Here is a 19,862-nt window from a genome sequence, read left to right on the forward strand (position 1 = left end):
ACGGCCGATCGACATCGGACCAGATCTTTACCGTACGGCCACGAATATCAGATGCTAACCGCATCACCTGTTCAACGACTTCAAGACGTCATACGACGGTATCAACCTACGAAGCTAGTCTAGTCTGTTACCGTTGCACATTAAATCCCATATCATGATTCCGTGAAGAAGTTTATAGCAACAAATCATTTAAATTGTCAGTTTTTGTTAAATCACTGTTTGTATACAAAACGGATATTGTAGTCAAGGAAGACATTGTAAATAATTAAAATAGATAGCTATAACCTAAAATACAAGCATGCACACTTAGTTGCTAGAATAAATAATAAATACAAAATATAATGTAAATCACCAATGTATGTTTCACAAAGCTTGTAAACCGCACATTCAAACACGACACAAACATAAAAGAAAACTGCTGCATGGGAGCCAAACGTAGAGTTGTCACGAGCTAATAAAGGACTATCGGCAAATATCAAAAAGGGGATATTATTAAGAAAGGGTAGGCTACTGAGTACGATCACCACAGCATTAGGTCTCTTTTCCACGCTGATTATTGAAGAGTTCGGACGTTTTATTGTGAGCCAAAAGTTAACAGCTAAAGTGAAAGCTTAGACATTGAGTGGAAAAGGTGGAAGTCGAATACCACTGTGAACGGCGTTGTGGATTTCAACGACCAACTGTTGAATCAGGTATACCTTTATGCACCTTCGGTCGTACTTAGAAAATCCCACCAAAATACCCAGTAGCCCAGCATTATCTAACCCTAACCTATAAATGGTATCCTCTGCGTGAATATAGGACCCAATATTTCCGGGCTCGAGACATTTTGCCTTCCTAGAGAGCCAACCGTGGACCTGGGACGGTTTGAAAGTCCTACGGAGGAGAACGAGCGCCTTTCCGAGCGAATAAAGGTTTAAAGAACACTCGAAGCCGCGCTCATTAGCATCCCGCTACCAGGAGGTTCGAGTCACGACCAACACGTGTAACACCGCGTCACCTTCCCTACGAGTCAGTTGAGGTAACCCTGAGGCCATCGTCACCAGCGAGACCCGCGCTGATGGTTCCAAAGCTCTGCAGCAGTAAATGACGGCCGGCCAACCCACACAACCACACTAAAACCAAAATTGTAAGTTCTAAGAATAAAGTAGTATATAGCTTAGCTCTTGTGTAGTGCTTATTGAGCTCCTGATTAGCCCATCGAAAGAAGTCGACCCTAAGGTCTCAGGCCGACGTTGGTTGGAACTCGGGTGTAAGCCAGGGGTCCATCTCAGCGAGAAGTAACAAGTCTAGACTAGTCTATTCTAGTCTATGCATACACAGCCATTCATAGGAAGAATCCTAAAAATTATTGGACCGCCTACTTCTATCATTCTTCTTGTCATTATCAATGCTTGCAGCACATCGGAAATGCAATTTTTGGATGCAATACAAGAATTAGGGCGGCCAGACCTACTAGCTGTGCAACGTCTTGCTATGGATAGATATTGATGCCACAATAAAGCTATAGAACGGGGACATATTGTACCTACCCATCAACATAATATGAAGTATAAATATAAAGTAAATACATTGTTGGGGGTGGCTTTGCTAAGAAAGTTTTTGTCACTCCATCGATGCTCTTTTTCCTGGGATTGGATGTAGGAGTTTAATCCTTATGTCCAGGCTAGAAAGCCTAGGCTTGAACGCCACAACACCATAAAATATAAAATAGGGTATTGTACCATTTGGGCAGGTGTACCTATTTTGGGCACTTGCCGCTATAACTAAGTCAATTTCAAACCGATTGATTTGAAATTTTGTACAGAGTTAGATACTGTACGTGCCTAACTCTATACAAAATTTCAAATCAATCTGTTTGGAATTGACTTAGTTATAGCGGCAAGTGCCCAAAATAGGTACATCTGCCCAAATGGTACAAGACCCTATTTATAAAAAAAATGTAACATAGAATTTCAAAACGCCCGTGTGCGCCTACTGACTTGCGATCCCTAATGATCATTTGGAGTTATCTCTTATTCCAGTCCAAGTTGAAAAAGAGACCTGAAAATTCTCACAAGAGTATCTCTAGTTCACTTTAACACACCTTTCCCACCAGATAGTCTATCCGTGTTTTGAAGGAATGCATCACGGGTACGATAACGGCACTGATCACACGTGGAATTATTGGGTAAATTTAGTTTCACACCAGCCATTTCGTCAGCCATATCACGCCCAGATACAAAGTAAAACGTGACAAGCGTCTACAAAACACAACCAACCGCGTGCGCTGCCTTGCCTACTGTGATCTCGTATTCGCCTTGACGGAGGCTCTCTGAGAGAATTGCGCTGTGCGTGAAATCAATTTTTTTAACATGGGAAAGGATAGGAGCTGCATTTTCAAATGCTTCTAAAATATTTTAGGGACTTCAGATTGAAAAAAGTGTTAATGTTTTGCAATATACTTTCAATTAGCTACATTATAACTGGTTTTAGACAAAAGTTTTTAAATCACAATGTTATGTCTATAATATAGCGTATCAAAATCTCATTCGATAACATTTAGAACGTTTTGCTTGAAAAAAATTCTATAAAGAATTAGAAGCATTTGAAAATGCAGCTCCTATCCTTTCCCATGTTAAAAAAAATTGTTTTCACGCAAGCGCAATTCTCTCAGAGAGCCTCCGTCAAGGCGAATAGGAATGAAACTCTTGGCAAAACTCCTTACTGGCGTCTGACAACAATGTGAGTCGTGAAGTACTGAAATACGAAGGTGCATCATCATTGGAAGTTGTGCCTACTAAGGGCTCCAGAAGAAACCACGATCAATAAAGATTCACTTCCGTGTAGTGATCGTAGTGATTCTTCCAAATCAAACCACTTGACATTTTTCTTCAAAACATAATTTCATCCATATATATATTAAAATGCAGTGGCATACGTGGGACTGCACATAACTTGCGAACGGAAGATCCGAATTTGATTGTCTTAGTTTGGTTTTATTAGTTTTCACCCAAGGATGGTTTATGAGGCAAAAAACATGGAAAAATTAGGAGTTTTTGAAAAACGTACATATTGTGACCGGGGACATGGTCTTGGACAGAAACTTGAAGCATAAAAAAAAAACGCAGTAGGCAAGACAAAGTTTGCCGGGTACAGCTAGTATTACCATATTTGCAAAAGCTAAACAACAAACTCACGTTGTCATTTGAATCCTGATTGAATGCCTACTATGATTGAACTTTCTTTACAACACCTTTCTTTACAATTCGCATCACTTCTTCTTGATTCATTTGATTAAGTCATAGATTCTTTAACATGGCCACATTCTTCTACGCTTATATTATTACCGCTCAAGATCCCTATATCCCTCACCAGCTGTACCATGTAAAAAGACCGGTGGTCTTCTATGGACACCAGAGTTTTCGAGTGACGCGTGCTAAAGTTGATCTTCGACGGTGTGTTTTTAGTGTAAAGATTGTGAGCGACAAGAAGTAAAAAATAGATGAAAGTAAGCAATATATGTGGAAAAATCAACAAATTCATAAAACTAGTCTAGTAAATAAGATCGAATGGAATCATAGTGCGCAAGTCATTAAAATTGACACTTTTCTACATTTTTTATCACATTAACCGAAAGTCGTAAAAGAAATAATTGAAGATTTTGTTCTTATTTAAAGTGTGCAGCCAGTTCCGATCGTTTATATATATATTCTCATACACTATTTCCACCTTCTATGTGCCACGAGCGAGCCGAACAGGACACGCTTCCAAATTCAACTTGAAGAAAAATGGGGGTCGGTTAGAGAGTCCTTCCGCTTCGACCCATATGTTGCACTTTGTTGATGACTGAGCCAAAAAGGCGGATGCATAGGAATATGCACCCAAAACTTGCTGTTGGCCGACCATGCTTAACCACACGCACACGTGTGCCACTATCGGACTCTTTCTTGGCCTGCTGCTGTTATGTTGATATATAGAGCGCCATAAGGAGATAATTACTCTTCATATGTAAGGTACCCTCTGAGTTTATCCTCGAGTGGACCTGTGCAAGTTCCTTGTGCGACTCGAATAAGTGTGCCGGCCACGCGAACCAAGCGGAACTCGAAGCGCAGCAATCTATGTAAAATTTCGATTTTAACTTTAGCTTCGACGCAGAAACAGTATGTCATGATTTGTTGATCGTTTTTATCTCAGTAAAAGAAGCATCCTTGGATCCGATCAAACAGCACGTGCTGCCATATGTTTGATGATTTTTATTTGTTTTCAAAAGAGGCCCACAGCCCTAATTAGATGCCTTCCATCCACACTGGTTACCTTTTTTATCGCTTTTTCTCTATCCTTTCCGAATGCGTCTCCGCAGTCGTCCACCACTCAAATCGGTATCAAGCCTCAACCAGGAGTGGTCATCACGCTCCGGAATCGTTTTACGGTTCTGTGATCCTTTCAACACGTGTTCTAGTAGGATCCTCGATCAGCCGTATGCTCTTCGGGGTCTGTCTGACACGTACCTTCGCGCGCACGCATCAAGAATCGAAATATCCATTACAGCGCCGGCAATCTGGAAACTGTATACGGATTCGCAGAAAATATCGCTTTCAACACAGGGTTGCTTCTGCTAGGTGCAGATACCTGAACGACAAGAAGCGTCGAATGCGGACTACCGATCGATCGATCTATTTTGCCGATTGAGAGATGGATGAAGGCGTGTGTATCGGACTTCCTCGAAAACGATCGCGTCGAATCAAATCAAAGCGTGCCGCGACAATGTAACCCGAGCAGAGGAAAATAAGTTAGTCAAATACATAAATTTGGATGTTGATATCTATTACACGGGTTTGAAACTAGAAGTAAGAAGACTGTTAAATAGGACCCTTACACTGCTTCACCTGGATCACTCGATAAAATTAAAATCCTGTTATTTATTCCGGATCGGGAAACGATGGCTCTAAACACAGTCCATCCGAATCAAAGCAACCCATCACAAACAGTTGCCTGTCAACTGGAGAAAAGCGATCCACTTCGCATCAACCAGTCAGCGCCATCGTCGAGCGGTCACCTCCGTCGGTTAGTTTAGCTTGGCGGTAAGTAGGCTTTGAAAAAAGGGATTTGCCGATTTTCTGCTCTGATTGGCACTTTTCCCCTATTACTCCTTATTTGACCCGAGCCGACCGGTGATGATAGGACCTGGAATCCGGAAAATTATAGCTATCGAGCCAGAAAGGATCACTTGCAGAACAGATTTACTCGGTAGATAACGCTAATCAGCTCTTGATTTCTCTGCGCGCTGAGCCGGATTTAAGTGGCAGAGGACCTGCATTTTTTCTCGGTAATTTTTTAATGTCATAAAGCAAAATGACGATCAGTCGATTTTGAGTGCCGAGCCGAATGCACGCACTTGTTCCTTCCTTCCCATATCTTCGGGGTCAAATGCAGAAGCACAGCAGCGCATGCCAAAAGTTGGCTCCTTCCGTTTGATTGATGGCTGTATATTTACCACTGTTTCAAGCGGAACAACTTATGATATGATCGGAATTGGTCCAAAACACGCCATGCCAGACGCATCAAAGCAAGCGACAAAATTAAAAGACAATTTAGCGCACTTTCTAACGCCTTGGTGAAGTTATTATCAAATCGCAAAAGAAAAAAAAATGTTTCGGATTTTTTTTCTCAATTCCAAACGGTATGAATCATCATGAAAGAAGAATTCCCGAAATTGTTTAATGATCTTCCCCCTTTTCAACGGGTGAGAGCTCTTACGGGATGGGTCCAAAATAAGGAAAAATTACAAACATTTCAAGTGGGCCGGCGGACGGGACGGACGGTATGTCTGCGCGCGCCTACTTTGTTGTTCGGATCGATCTTGCTGCTGGTCGCTCTTGACGACGATCGAAGGCATCGCATACCTAGGTAGCCATGCGATTTACCATTTACCACAATATCCATCAGAATGGGATTTGAAGGTATGTACAATGTACATGTCTAATGCCGATATGGAACTGAATTAGAATCCAGGAATACTTTGCGTTCCGAGTAGACACTTCGCATAGCACACGGGGGGTACTTCATGTTTCGATTTACATTCCGACAGCGGCGTGTGAAGGGGTGGAACGTTGGAAATCGTGGGCAAAGCTATGAAGTTTCTGTAACTTGTAATCGTTCAGTTATAAGAACTCTCGTTTTATTTTTATGTTGTGCATTTCATTAACGAAACTGCAGTGTTTGTTTCATTGATGTTTAGTTTCAATAGTAAGTTTTGTTAGTTATAAGATAAACTGTTATTTGTATTAACTTGTTGGAATTTCCTGATCTGAATGATAAATGTATTTTGAATCAACTTTGGTTAAAAGGGCGGCATGAAAAAAATCAATGGTGGCAAATGTAAGCAACCCGGTAGCTTAATGAAGGTGATATGGGACGCTATGTTATTTTTACTATCTTACCTTCCTTTCTAACAAGTTGCCTTGCGATTTTGAAGACGGTTATTTCAATTTCTATCGCATAGCAGAGGGTGAAAAAACAATCAGCTTATGCACTGCAAGTCAGCATACACAACGATAAGTTTTTGTTCCACAATATAAAGTAGAATCTGAGATAACCGTCTTAGTAGCAATAGAGTAATGGCGGATATTTCCTCGACCGTCCCACTCGCCCTTAAGCCCATGAGTGGTTGTTTGCTACCAAGAATAGTAATGAGAGGTAATGAGCAAGAAATGATTAAGGGACAGAAGAAAAAGATGGACTGGAGAACATTTCTAAGGCTTGAGCCGAACGCTACCCAAGTAGCACCTGCAACTAAAATAGAAATGATCATCGTTGCAAACATGTTGCAACTGAGTTTTCATGAAACAACGGATGTTAAAATCTTGTTGTTAAAGCCAAACTAAGGTATAACATATTTAGAACAACTAGCGCAATGTAAATAAACGCCATCGTTAGTTGAAACTTGCGAAACCAATTTGTAACTAAGGTATAATCTGATTGTTTCAACGAATCTTAGTTACGACCGTTTGCAAACCAAAACAACCAAAACATTGATACTGATTGTTATAAACATGTTTACTTGGAACTAATTTAGAGCATAAGCGATGGAAGCTGCAAAATGTGCGACAAAAGGTTTTTGAAATCATAAAAATAATAAAATGCATTATAAAAACTTAAATATTTCCAAAAACGAAGTCATGTACAAATAAAATGTATCATTTTCTTCATAAATTTTTCAACATATTCTATAATTTCATTGAATTTAAGTGGTTAAATAAATAATTGGAGATAAAACACTTTTGTTTCTTTAAAAAAATGCAAGTTGATTTTCATATATGATCACTTTTGAGACAAAAACGAGTTTTCCTAAAACGTTACATATAATATTGTATGGTTCTGTGAACCGATAAAGTTAAACAACCAGCATGCGTTTATTGAAGACCTTTTTGAACTAACCTTTTGGTATCGTCACTGAAGCGCCGCCTCACTGATCATACGATTCGCCCTAGCTAGGTTAACCGATCTACGCCTAACCGTAAACAACCTGACTCTCTGGTCACCGCTACTCACAAGTTCCTCGGAGTGTACGTTCTAATGGCCGGAAGAACCCTTCTTGGCATGCCCAATACGGTCTCGTTCTTGACCCGTCGATTTTACAAACGAAGTAAAACGCCACAGTCAAGGCCAATTCACGAAAGTGGCCTAATCGTAGCCAGACTGGCACATCCGCCATTCCAGTCGACACTAAACAATAGGGACCGACACCTTTAGCCGCAATTGCCGTTAGTAGCCATTATTACGAAGGTAAAATGAAGCACTACAAATGCACATTAAAATGTAACATATTATAGTGGAACCTTACAAATGCGTAATAAATTAGGAACACATACCTTGCCCTGTTATCCCAGTGGATAACATTTCCGATGACAGGATGGCGAGGTTTCATTATTGTGGTTGGTCCATCAGTCAATCCTGTAATCGTGTTTTGTATGGCAAGTTGCCTTTTTGTTCGCAGCACTTGTCGCAGCATCAGTTGCTTTCATATCTTGAGTTTTGTCTAGCAATTTTTAATCCTAAGGGGACATCCTGATTCGAAGTTCAATACGAGACGTTAACATTTCGATGTCCCTGTTAGGGAATGATTCACTTATTTAATATGTAGTTGATTTTTGCCCGATATGGCCTGAAAGCAGGCCATCAGTCTTGGTTCAGTCGCTGAGCCTATTGAATAAGTTGTAAATCTCAAAAAGTCTTAAATTTCTCTTGAGATTCCTGCTGAGAATCTTTAAACAATTCCAGCTGGGGCTACTCCAGCAATTCCTTCAATGATTCCTCTGAAAATTGTTGCTGAGAGATTTCTCCTAGAATTCCTCTAGAAATTCTTCTTATGATTCATTCAGGAATCATTCCATTCTTCCATGAACTCGGGAGCTCCTCCATTTTTTTTTCTGGGATTTGTCTAGATATTCCTATTGGGATTTCTTCCGAAACTCATGTTGGGTGTTCCTATGGAATTCCTGATGGAACCTTTAAAGAAAATCCTGCTAGGATTTATCCAGGAGTTTTTCCAAGATTCCTACAGAGTTTTTAATGAGGATGTAGAGAATGAGAACAACAGTAAATTAAACTTTATAGCATTCATTACTGTTCTCATGTTCTCATTCTTTACACAGGTGTTGTCCCAGGAATTGCTTATGGGATTCTTCCCGGAAATTCGTTAGAATTCCTCCAGGAATCCTGTTGAGATTTCTCCAGAAATTCTTGCGGGAATGCTTCTATGGATTCCTCCAGGAATTTCTCTAGCTATTGCTCTACCCAAGTAACCAAAAGTTCAGATAAAAGGGTATTTCATAAGCTAAGCAGCTTGTTAGAGGTTGCTCTTTAGCCTTCTAAGCAGCTTCATTTTTAAGTAATTTCGGAACTTGAAAGTTCACATAAGGCAAGGCACATAAGGCAAGTTCAAAGCAGCTTCTGATGGATCTTCTTCAAAATGAATGTGAAAACAAAAATGTACTTTTCAGATTCATCCCTACTTGTTGTTGCTTTTATTATTGAGAAACAGGCTCTAACTTACTTTTACACACTTACTTACCTATGGCACCTATGAAGATTTGAACCGGGACCTCCTGCGTGATACACGCAAACACCGCTCAGCACTAAAGTGCATAATTTCCAGACTACACCAAAATATGTAACCCTTGCACATTCACAAAATCAGCTCCTGTGTCCACAAAATCGTAAAATTCGCAAATTTTTTTGTACGGCAATCTAGCTAGGTTTACCAATGTCCTTGGGAAACAAAAAAAAATATCGACATTTCGTATCTAGACGAGTGTACGAGCTGTTTTTGAAAATGTGTAACTGTTACACATTTTTGTGTGGTCCGGAAATTATGCACTTATGATTAGGGCTTACATATTCTAGGTGCTGAGTGGTTTTAGCGTGTAAGCTGCCGACATACCGCTGCGCTGCTACAGATACATAAAATGGGTCAGTTAACATCGCTACTGTACAAGTGTGCAAACCTAGATGTCGACAAAAGATTGATTCAAGTCAAATTTCATCCGCTTTGCACTTCACCGCAATTGTGGTGTCAGGGTAGAGTGTAGGGCTCTAACACAGCAACTACCGGTTCAATCTGGTCAGCGTCATATTTTTTTTTTCATTTGCGCTTCATATTCATTGGTTTGGTGAATTTAATTTAGTTGTCTACAAAAATTTGCCTATAATGATGTTTTTGCTAAAATGACAAAAATAAACCCTTAAAACATCAAGCTACTGAAATGAACTTCAAGGAACTAGAAATTTCCAACAAAGTTCCGAGTAGCATCTTAAGCAACTTTCAAGTTCTACGAAGTTCGGATAAAGTTCGAATGGAACTTTCTGGCTGCTTAAGAGGCCAACAATGAGCCTTGCTGTACTTCGCACACAAGTTCCAGCAAGGCTCATTACTAGCCTCTTAAGCAGCTAGAAAGTTTTGTTCGGAACTTTATCTGAACTTTGTGGAATGCACTTTTACATTTTGTTATGGGAAGCGGAACTTTTGGTTACTTGGGTAGGGATTCCTCCGGCCACTTCTCCAAGTCTTCCTCCAGACATTCCTCTTGCGATTTCTCCCGAAATTTCTCGATTCCTCATAAGGAAAACTGCAGATATTCTTCCAGGAATTCATCCTAGGATTCTTTCAAGGATTTTTCCTGGGATTTTTTCAGAAATTCTTTCTGTGATTGCTCCAAGAACTTCTCCAGCAATTTATTCACTAATTTTTCCAAAAATGTTTCCAAGAATTCAACCAAGATTTTTTTCAGAAATTTATCCAACGATTCCTCACGAAATGAGGGTTCTTTAAATAATTTCTGCTGGGATTTCTTAAGCGATTTCTACTAGGGCTTCCACAGAAATTTGTTCGAAGTTTCCTGCAGAAATTCATCCAGAGATTTGTCCAGAGTTCATCTTTAAGAATTTTCCCAGGTATCTCTCCTTGTATTCCTTTGACGGTTAATCTAGAAACTTCTCTTAGGATCCTTTCAGGGTTTTCTCTGGAGATTCCTCTTGGGGTCCCGTATTTAAACGGGACAAATCTGGTCAGCCTATCTTGGGGATTCTTCCAAAAATTGATCCAGTGCGTTTCTGTAGGGATTTGTTCGTAAGTTTCTCAAAAGATTCTTCTTCTTCTTGGCGAAACGTCCCAACTGAGATAAAGCCTGTTTCTCAGCTAGTGATCTATGAGCACTTCTACAAATATTAACTGAACGCTTCCTCTGTCAATGACCATTTTGCATGTGTATATCGTGTGGCAGACATGAAGATAGACTATGTCAAAGAAATATCAAAGAAATAGTACCTGGACCGACCCAGAATCGTACCCGTCATCGATTATATGGACTCAAAAAATCGGTTATATAGGCCTGAAACGAATCTAGATCGTTACTCGATCTTGGCACAAATTGTCCAATTATGCAATAAACCGTGGATGTTACAAGCAATGGTTCCAACGCAGACGAAACTATAGTGTGATTGTCGGTCAGTCATTGGATGTTTTTCAATCGTTGATAGTCAAAGCTAGATTTTTTTTGTTTGTATTAACGTGTATTTTAACTTAAATGTTAATTCTACACTTAATCAAAGCTAGATGTTATGAATCAAGTTGATCGATGTGGAAGTTCTTCCACTACCATCTCTGCAGTCATTTGGTTCTGGACCTCTTGAAACGTCCTGACACAGCCTGAAATGCATTGAAACGCCATCAAACGCCTCAGAAGCCGCATAAAACTCCTCGGAAACCTCTTGAAACGCATTGCAGCGCCCTGAAACGTCTTCGAAAGCCCGATTCAACTCAACCGAGAGCCTATGAAGCCCTCTAAGACCTCTCTGAAACCTCCTGAAACAATCCCCTGCTCCCGGAACCCCTACAAGCTCATCTGAGAGCCTGTGAAGCCCCTAAGACCTGCTGAAACCTCCTGAAACGCCCTGAAACACATTGTTAACATTTTGAAGAGCCTCTACAAACCCTTGAAACCTTCGTGAAGTTCACTTAAGCCCCCTAAAACCACCACGAAACCTTTTGAAACGCCTTGAAACGCATTGTAATGCCTTGAAACGTCTCTAAAACCCTTGAACGCCCCGTGAAGTTCCCCTGGGAGCCTGTAAAACCTCCCAAACCCACTCCGAAATCTTCTGAAACGTAATGAAATGTCTTAAAACGACCTGAAATGCATTGCACTAAGGCAAGGGCCAAGATCTAGCGGAGCACAATTAACATTTCCGGTACATGGTGTCTTCCGGAAATGCTTCGTTTCGGAGTATTTAATTTTGTCCAGCTAGATTGCAATCCTGGCTCCTAGTGCTTTTTAACACCTTGTAACGCCTTTGAAACTCCCGAAAAGCTGACTTGAGAGTTTGTGAAGTCTCCCTGAAGCCCCTCTAAAATCTCCTGAAACGCCCTGAGGCGTATTGAAACGTCTATGACCAAATGAATGACCAATGAAACTTCATAAAACTAAAGTCACACCATTCTTGTTTTGAATCAAACAAATATTCATTAGTTCACAAATTGGACGCTCACGGCGCTCGCATCGTTTTCGCTCCTGTTTGACGTTGACTCACTACCACCATCTAGCCAGCGGTTGCGAGACGCAGCCAAATACCTTGTCCCGATGTCATTTATTCACAGGTTCGGTTGAACGTATATGTTTGCCTGTATTTGTCGCCAAAAATATGTAAACAAACCGATCAGCTGATCGCGACGTCACGTTCGCCAGAAAATTTGTTCGCAGCTTCTGGAACGTAACATCACCTTCGGCAACTTCGTGCGATTTCGGCTTGCCGAAGTTGACATGACACGACTACTACTTCAAAATTATCATATCACAAACACGATGGGCCTAACCTGTGAAATTTAGAACATTGACCTTGTCCTTAATAAGTGGGTACAGTCGGAATTCGCTCGTTGAGCCACAACCTCCACCCAACCAGCGAATTCGATTCGTTGGTTGGGTGAAATGACAGCAGTACAAGGGGCCTGCGCATTGTTTTTTTTTTTTTTAATCATGTTTAAGTTGGAAATAAACAGTAAACTTTTGTAAATTTTTCAATTTGTTTCACATTTAGAGCATATGAGCATTTAGATACATATATGACCAATGCGAGAATTCATTATCTTCATCCAGTTTTATTTAGTCGGTGAAGTGAAAATACGGATGATTATGAAACCACCCGGACCAAAGTGCAAGCACAAAACGCTTTCAATGATCGACAAAATAAAGATTGCCGATGTTTTGAATTTGTTTCGAAGTAATTATTCACATTGTTTTTTTTTAAGAAAAATGAAATAGAAATTCTTTTTGATTATCAGTCAAGTTTAACAAACCAAAAACTCATTTGCTCGCCCCTCGGAATTAGAACTTTGGTTGTCATTTTCAGTTTGACATTGAATTATGACATCCAGGTGCTTTTTAGTTGGCTGACAGCTCAACTAACGGAGGCCCAACTAAAAAGTCACCCAACTATTAAACCCCCAACCAGCGGGTCCCGACTGTATAAACACTTACAGGGTGGCAAAGTGAAAGTGATACACTAGTTTAGGAGCCATACGTTGCCATTCATGTTATTCCATTGAAAACAAGTGTGCTTGGGGAAACGGGATCTTAGATATGGGGTTTTTTAGATACAAAGGATTCACGGATTGACTCAGAAGAATATTTTCGACAGGGTTGCCAGATCTCGGGTTCTGCTCAAAACGCACGCTACTCAAAATATTTTTTTTTTTTTGACGAAATTTTTTTATTTTGGAAGCGTCTCTGAATAAATGAAATGATCGTGTGTATACAGCAAGTCTTTGTGAAATTCTTGCCGATAAATGAGAGGTTCAACGATATCGAAGTGCTGCAGCAGTGATGGTTTGGGGTGCCATATCAACAAAAGGCCAATTACCATTGTTGTCCATCGACAGGGGCATAATAATCAACAAAGAGTACTTTTTACAATACGTCATCAAAGATCACCTATTCCCCAGTGCCAAGAAACTGTTTGGAAAAGAAAGTTTTTGTTTCCAGCAGGACTCAGTACCGACGCATGAGGCAGTAGTTGTTGAACAGTGATGCAAGCCAAATTTACCCTGCTTCATCAGCTCATCGGAATAGCTGGTTTCGTCTCCCGATTTGAACCCACTGGTCTTTTGTACATGTGAATACATGCTAGGGAACCTGGGCGACACGAAGAACTTGGTTTTGGATACCTTTAAAAACCGTTTGGTAAAAATTTGGGATGAAATGCCGGACGAAGAGGTGCGTGCGACTTGTAATTACTTCGAGAAGCGTCTGCGGGCCGTAATTCAAAACAAAGGGGAATGATTCTAATTGAACTAAATACTTTGTAAGTTTAATAGTTTGTTGTGTTATTAAAAGTGAATTTACAGAAAAATATAATCCTGTTTGAATTTTGCATCAGTTTTCGAGTGTATCATTTCTACATTGCCACCCTGTAGTGTATTTATTGCACTTGGTTTGAATACTTTCGGTGTGATTTTTAAAACTTAAGTTTTTATCTAGTAAGAGTCCTAGATACTTAACTTCGTCCGACCAATTTATTGGAGTTCCCCTCATAGTGACAACATGTCTACTTGAGGGTTTTAACTGCGAGGTACACTGTTCTGAGCAACTATCCTCTTGGCAGTAAACTAATACAGTCAACTTTCGTTCGTTGCACTAATTTCTTCGTCCAGTTAGTGAAAGACTTTCACTAGGTGGACTGAGGTTTCAGCTGTCAAATAATCTCTAACAATAGAGATTCAGGGCTACCAACATCGACAAATCGTGCTGCATCTCAAAAAGTGACATTCGACTTCGCGCCCAGTTAGCCTAATATTGATTCCCCTAAATACTCACGAAATTTCAGGCGGAAACGTGCTGAATTCTTCGAATTCCAAGCTCCTGGATACGCCGCTGGCCCACACTTCACACACCTTCAGCTATGTAGGGCCCCCGTCTGTGGACGGTGTGGGTGTTGGTGATTTGACTTCATATTCCTCCAAACCAAAACCACTTTATCGTCGTTGCCACGCGGACCCGCCGCGATCGCAACTCGTCAAAGCAACCCATCGAAATTCTTGCCTCTGTCCCTCTCTCCCCTCTATCTCTGACCTAATGTTAACTGATCGAACGACAGCGTTGCCTACTTTGTTCGCCCAAAAACCGAAATCGGAAGTGACGCCGCGGAGCGTCCTATTTTTCGGCATCTTTCGGCATATTTTTGCCGCTTGACGCCCCCGCGTATACCCAAGAATTGGAGGAAAGCTAATCAAAGGCAACGCAACCCGCCGCAAAACAAACATGGGTTTTGATCTGGTTTCGGATTCATTACAACACCCTCCGGCAGCAGCGATCGAGGGGCCCAATTTCGGAACATTCAGACCGCAAATTTTCAAACATTTCCCGTGATTGTTGGTTTTGTTATCTTTTTGGTTTTTGTGGCAAAATTTACTGCGTGTGTGCCATGATGAGAAGGCGGCCTACTGTGCTTTGATCCTTGCCGCTACCGTCGTCGCCGCCAGCAGCCGACCGCACTGGGTAAACATCCCAGTCGGAGACGGCAAGGATGACAGGTAGCAGCTAGGTATGTACCTACCTTCGGAAGGACAAGTGGCTCCTTCAATAAGGATATACTGATCCTGCTTGTAGAGCAGGTTGTAAGCTTCTTTCAAGGTGTGAAAATAATAACATTGCTATTAGGGAAGGTACTCGATGAAATGGAGGAATCATTTTTACAAATTGGACTTCCGGCTTGGCCTACTGTGCACAGATGCAGATGCTTGCCTACTTCGATGACCATCTTTTTTTTCTACGAATCGTGGGTAGAATGCTCCGCAGGTTACGAGGTCTGTGGGTCAATGTGAGACCACCCTGCTCAGAATGACTAAATAGAGCCATTAATTTATTCATCCACTGGCTGACGGTGGCGCACTAGATATCGGTCGCGATCGATTCGAACCCGGTAATTAATTTCCAGTCCGTTCAACCACTGAAACTTCGATCGAAGCTCCAGATATTGAGCGATAAATCAACTTTTCCTTCGAAAACTTGATCCCAAAAAGGATAAAATCGTTGTCCGTTATAGGTCGTCCAGCGCTTGCTACGATGAACCGTAATCAAGACACGGTCATTACGCGTCGATCTGCGGTCGGCCGATCGACGCACATTTCACCAACGCCTACTTTGTTGTTTGATACTAGAGGGTCTGTTTTCAGCTGAAAAGAAAGCCCCGACGCATCGAAGGAATTCGGTCGACCGTAAATTATGCGGTCGTAGAATGCGTTGTACGCGCGGGCTAATAATATCCCTTCGAGGGTGAAACGATTATGCGTCGTCGGTCTAGTAGTGGTCGCCGATGACAAGAGAGGGTCCTTTTCTTGGCGCAGTGTTTCCCACCGCAATCACCACAACAGAAAAGGACCCCTAGTGTAGTGCCATAAACCACAAAGGAGCTGGTACCAGTTCTGTTTTGGGAACAAAAGAAACTCGTAGAGCTATTAAGGGAAGGTGAGGAGGAAGGGAGAGACTGCAATTAAAAAAAATCCGAAACAAGAAACAAATTTACACTTGAGGCATAGCACTGAGTGGGTCTTAAGATTTTTTGCATAAGTGGTCTCTAGTGGGGTGCAAGTTTCTGTTTTGTTTTGGGTACGCTCATCGAGTGAGTAGTGATGATGGGAAGAGAACTTGCGGAATCATATTGGTGATTTGCGTTGATGAGTGGAGCTCTTTGGTAATTCACACAAACTGAGGCTGATGTCCCAGTGTTCCAGAAATGGGCGCCCAAGCTTGTCCGTGCTTGATGTATCGGTTCGGTGATGAATACCAGCGTTTCAAATATCTACACGCGACGAACTCTTTACAATGATAAAGAGTTCAGAACGCGAAAATCAGTTGACCATTATCATCATAGCAAGCGTTGCATCCGCCTAGCATCGCCCTTTCATTACGAATCGCGGATTGCTTTGTTTGCACATCGCGATGAGTGAAAAACGAGTTTACCGGTGGACAACCGAAGCCAATTTCGAATGTTTGTTTGGCTTTTGTTTCCATAACGGGGTACCGATAAACATTCGCGAGATATGTGTACCAAACAATGAAGGATAATGATGAGCATGCAGTGCGCTCGCAATCGACAGGATACGTTCTCGTGTGTCCAGAACTCCTGCCACAGGTTCGGTGGTGAGTGTTTCCCTTGAATGGAATAAGCACGGCAATCCACGGATTCAGTGTTGACTCATTTTAGACTCCATCAGCAGCGGCCAGACAGTAGGTAACTGTTTGCTATTTATATTTATAACAATCGAGACGCGACTTCACGCTGGCAAATAGAGCGGAAAAGCAAACATAAGGGTAAATCTATGTTTGCTTTTTTTCGTATTTCAGTTTTCCCTACTCCCAAAAAGATTTCGGTTCGAGGGAAATCCCTGTGCTCTTAATATCAGACAAAGTTCACAATACTGTGAGGCAACAAATCTTGTTTTATCTAGGCTCGTTAACAGACACTATGAAAGAGGCACGCACAAGCTTCAACATTTCAAGGATGCTAGTTTTTGTCATCATAGGTTGCCAGTTTTTGGTTTCTGACAATCATCACGTTTCTCCTCTTTGTTTTATCCAGGCTCAATAGTCGCGACTTTATTTTTATCAAATTTATCAGAATAATACCACAGTGATCTCTGTTGTTCTTCTGACAACCGCTAGACACCAGACGTCCAGCCGTGCAGTTGCCGGCTAAGAATAGAACTACGGATGACCTGTTCCAGTAGTATAGTGGATTTAACTCTTAATTGGTGTTGGAAGTAACTTCATTGACTTCCGCTGCCTTTCCTATGCGTTTAACATAACGTCGGAAGTAGTGCGCTGAATAACACATCAAAGTTACTGTACAGCGCACTACTTCCGACGTAATGTTTATCGGAAGTTGTCTCCGACACCAATTTAGTACTTAATCCACAATAAGAGTCCACCAAACGGGATACATACCCCAATTCAAGGCGTCGAGCGACTCGTGTCGAGGAATGAGTAATCGAGGGGGTGAAAAAGATGCTCGATTGTTAACGAGAACAGGGCGGCAGAAGGGCGACGCACTCGTCAGCAAGACTGAACAGTCCAAATACTTGTCTAAAAAGTCTTGAAGGCGATTACTAATTCCTACTTCCCGCAACAAAACCGCGCCGCTGAAGACAAAAACCGATCCCTGACCGAGATGGCAACTTGTATGCTGGTGGACGCGAAGCGATGCAGGTTGCTACCTCCCTACAAAATCAGCTCCCATCTAGGTTTATCCAGACTACACCATACCAGATGTGCTAAGGGCGGAAGCCGAACTTGAGCACTCTCCGGGGATTTGAATGCCAGGCGTACGTGCTTGTACGTACTTGTCGGGCTCTAAACGGGAGAAGCTAGACAGCAAAGCGACAAAACTGACGTTTATCGGGTACGCGATGGAACTGCAGGGTTATCGATTCTTTGACCTTGAGACAGATCAGGTGACCATTAGCCGCAATGCCCGCTTCATCAAGCTGGGGAAAGGAAATTCATCGGTTTAAGTAACGATCCCAGCAACAAGCAAGAAGCCGGAGGAACAGGTCGTGGTGCTGCGGCTGAGGAAGGTTTCCAATAACCTTCAAATCCAGGAGATTTTTATGAAACCGACGATTGAGAGCCCGAAGCAAGCTCGATTGTCCGGACTCCGTAAATCGGAGCGGTCTAATCGAGGCACACGTCCAAAGCTTCTCGACGATTATGACCTGAACTACGTTACGCAGTGGAAGAACCTGCGACTGTGAAAGACGCTCTTGAAGAACCTGTGTGGCTTAATGCCATGGAAAAGAATTGGAAGCGCGTCGTGTCGATGGGCGGAAGGTCATCGGATCGAGATGAGTCTTCAAGGTAAAGAAGAATGTAGAAACCCGTGTAGTGAAATTCAAAGATATGCACAGCGATTCGGTGTCGATGTTGGTGAGGTGTTTGCGGAGTCAAGCAACATTCCGAACGTTCTTAACAGTGAGTGGCGTCGAAACACGACATGTTTCTTCAGCATCTGGATATTAAAACGGCCTATCTGCATAGAACTTTGGAGGAGGAAGCTCGTATATACGACAACCGCCTGGAATCGTGGAGGCTGGGAAGGAATAGATGGTGTGTAGGCTCCAGCTTAGCATCTATGGATTACATGAGTCTGTTCGCTGTTGCAACAGGAAGCTGGATGAAGTAATCGTGAAGAATGGTTTCAAGGCCGGCAATGGCAAGGCAAAAGTTCTTCTCCTGGTTGTTGACGATCGTCTGCATGCATCAATCGACAGGACCGATATCAAGATGATCGAGAAGCATCTCAATGCAGAGCTTGAACTGTCCAATCTCCGGGAAGTGCATCACGTTCTTGGGATTGAAGTAGGGCGTCACGGCGGCGTGTTCAAGATCAGCTTGGGCAACTACTATATCAACAGACTGCTAAAGTCACACGGTATGGAAGAAGGAAATCCTGCAAAATTGCCCAAGTACCTCGGATACTTCAAACAGGCCGTATTTGGGAAACCGTTTGACGATCCGACGATCTATCGCAGTGTTGTCGGTGCGTTACTCTACATGGCCGTCGTAACGAGATCGGATATTGCTGCTTCTGCTGCGATTTCGAGAAGGAGGTTTAGCGCACCAAGTGATGCAGAATGGATGGCTGCGAAGGGTGTTATGCGGTTCCTGAAGAAGACTAGAAACTACTACCTGCAGTGAGAAGGAATCACTGATAAGACGCTGTTTGGGTTCCCGGATGCGGATTGGGCTCACGATGTTGAAAGTCGCCGTGCTACTTCCGGGATGGTATTTCAGTTCGGCAGTGGTACCATTTCATGGGCAAGACGTCGCCAATCATCCGTGACCTTTTTGTCCGTGGAAGCCGAAAACGACGCGCTTATCGAAACGTGCCAAAAAGCACTGTGGCTGTGAGTTTCTTCAAGTTTTCGGTGAACAACAGGATCAACCGATGGTAGTGATGGAAGGCAACCAGAGTTTTTTTAGCTTTCGTGCGTTCCAAGCACATGAATACCAGAGAGCGCTTCGTGCAGGAGTTATGCGTCGAGAAGAAGATAGATCTGCAGTACTGTTCAACCGGTCTTATGGCTGCCGCCATAATAACGAAAGCCTTGGATCCGCTGAAGCACCGTGAGTTCTGCTCTGCTTCTGTAAGCAAACTGCTAGGGCTCATGGAGCACTCCTGAAGAGATTCCACATTGTTGGGGAGAGTGGAGTAGTATATTGTGTATCTCCTCACTATGCCTTGCGCTGTTCTGCGGTCCTACCCCGCGAGTGCGTATCTGCCGTACAATACACATCATCTTGTTACCGTACGGTAACTTTGCGCTAATGGTG

At 42.2% G+C, this 19,862-nt stretch overlaps 1 protein-coding gene across 1 annotated transcript; it reads left to right on the forward strand.

Annotated features, from left to right (window-relative positions):
• Positions 1-18,318: 18,318 nt before the first annotated feature.
• LOC134284110 (uncharacterized) lies at positions 18,319-19,226 on the forward strand. The gene is made up of 2 exons (XM_062842417.1): positions 18,319-18,386; positions 18,695-19,226. Exons 1-2 carry the CDS (start codon positions 18,319-18,321, stop codon positions 19,224-19,226), a joined length of 600 nt encoding a protein of 199 aa, XP_062698401.1.
• Positions 19,227-19,862: the final 636 nt, after the last annotated feature.

Source organism: Aedes albopictus, chromosome 1 (genome assembly GCF_035046485.1).
Source record: "Aedes albopictus strain Foshan chromosome 1, AalbF5, whole genome shotgun sequence".
Taxonomy (NCBI): Eukaryota; Metazoa; Arthropoda; class Insecta; order Diptera; family Culicidae; genus Aedes; species Aedes albopictus.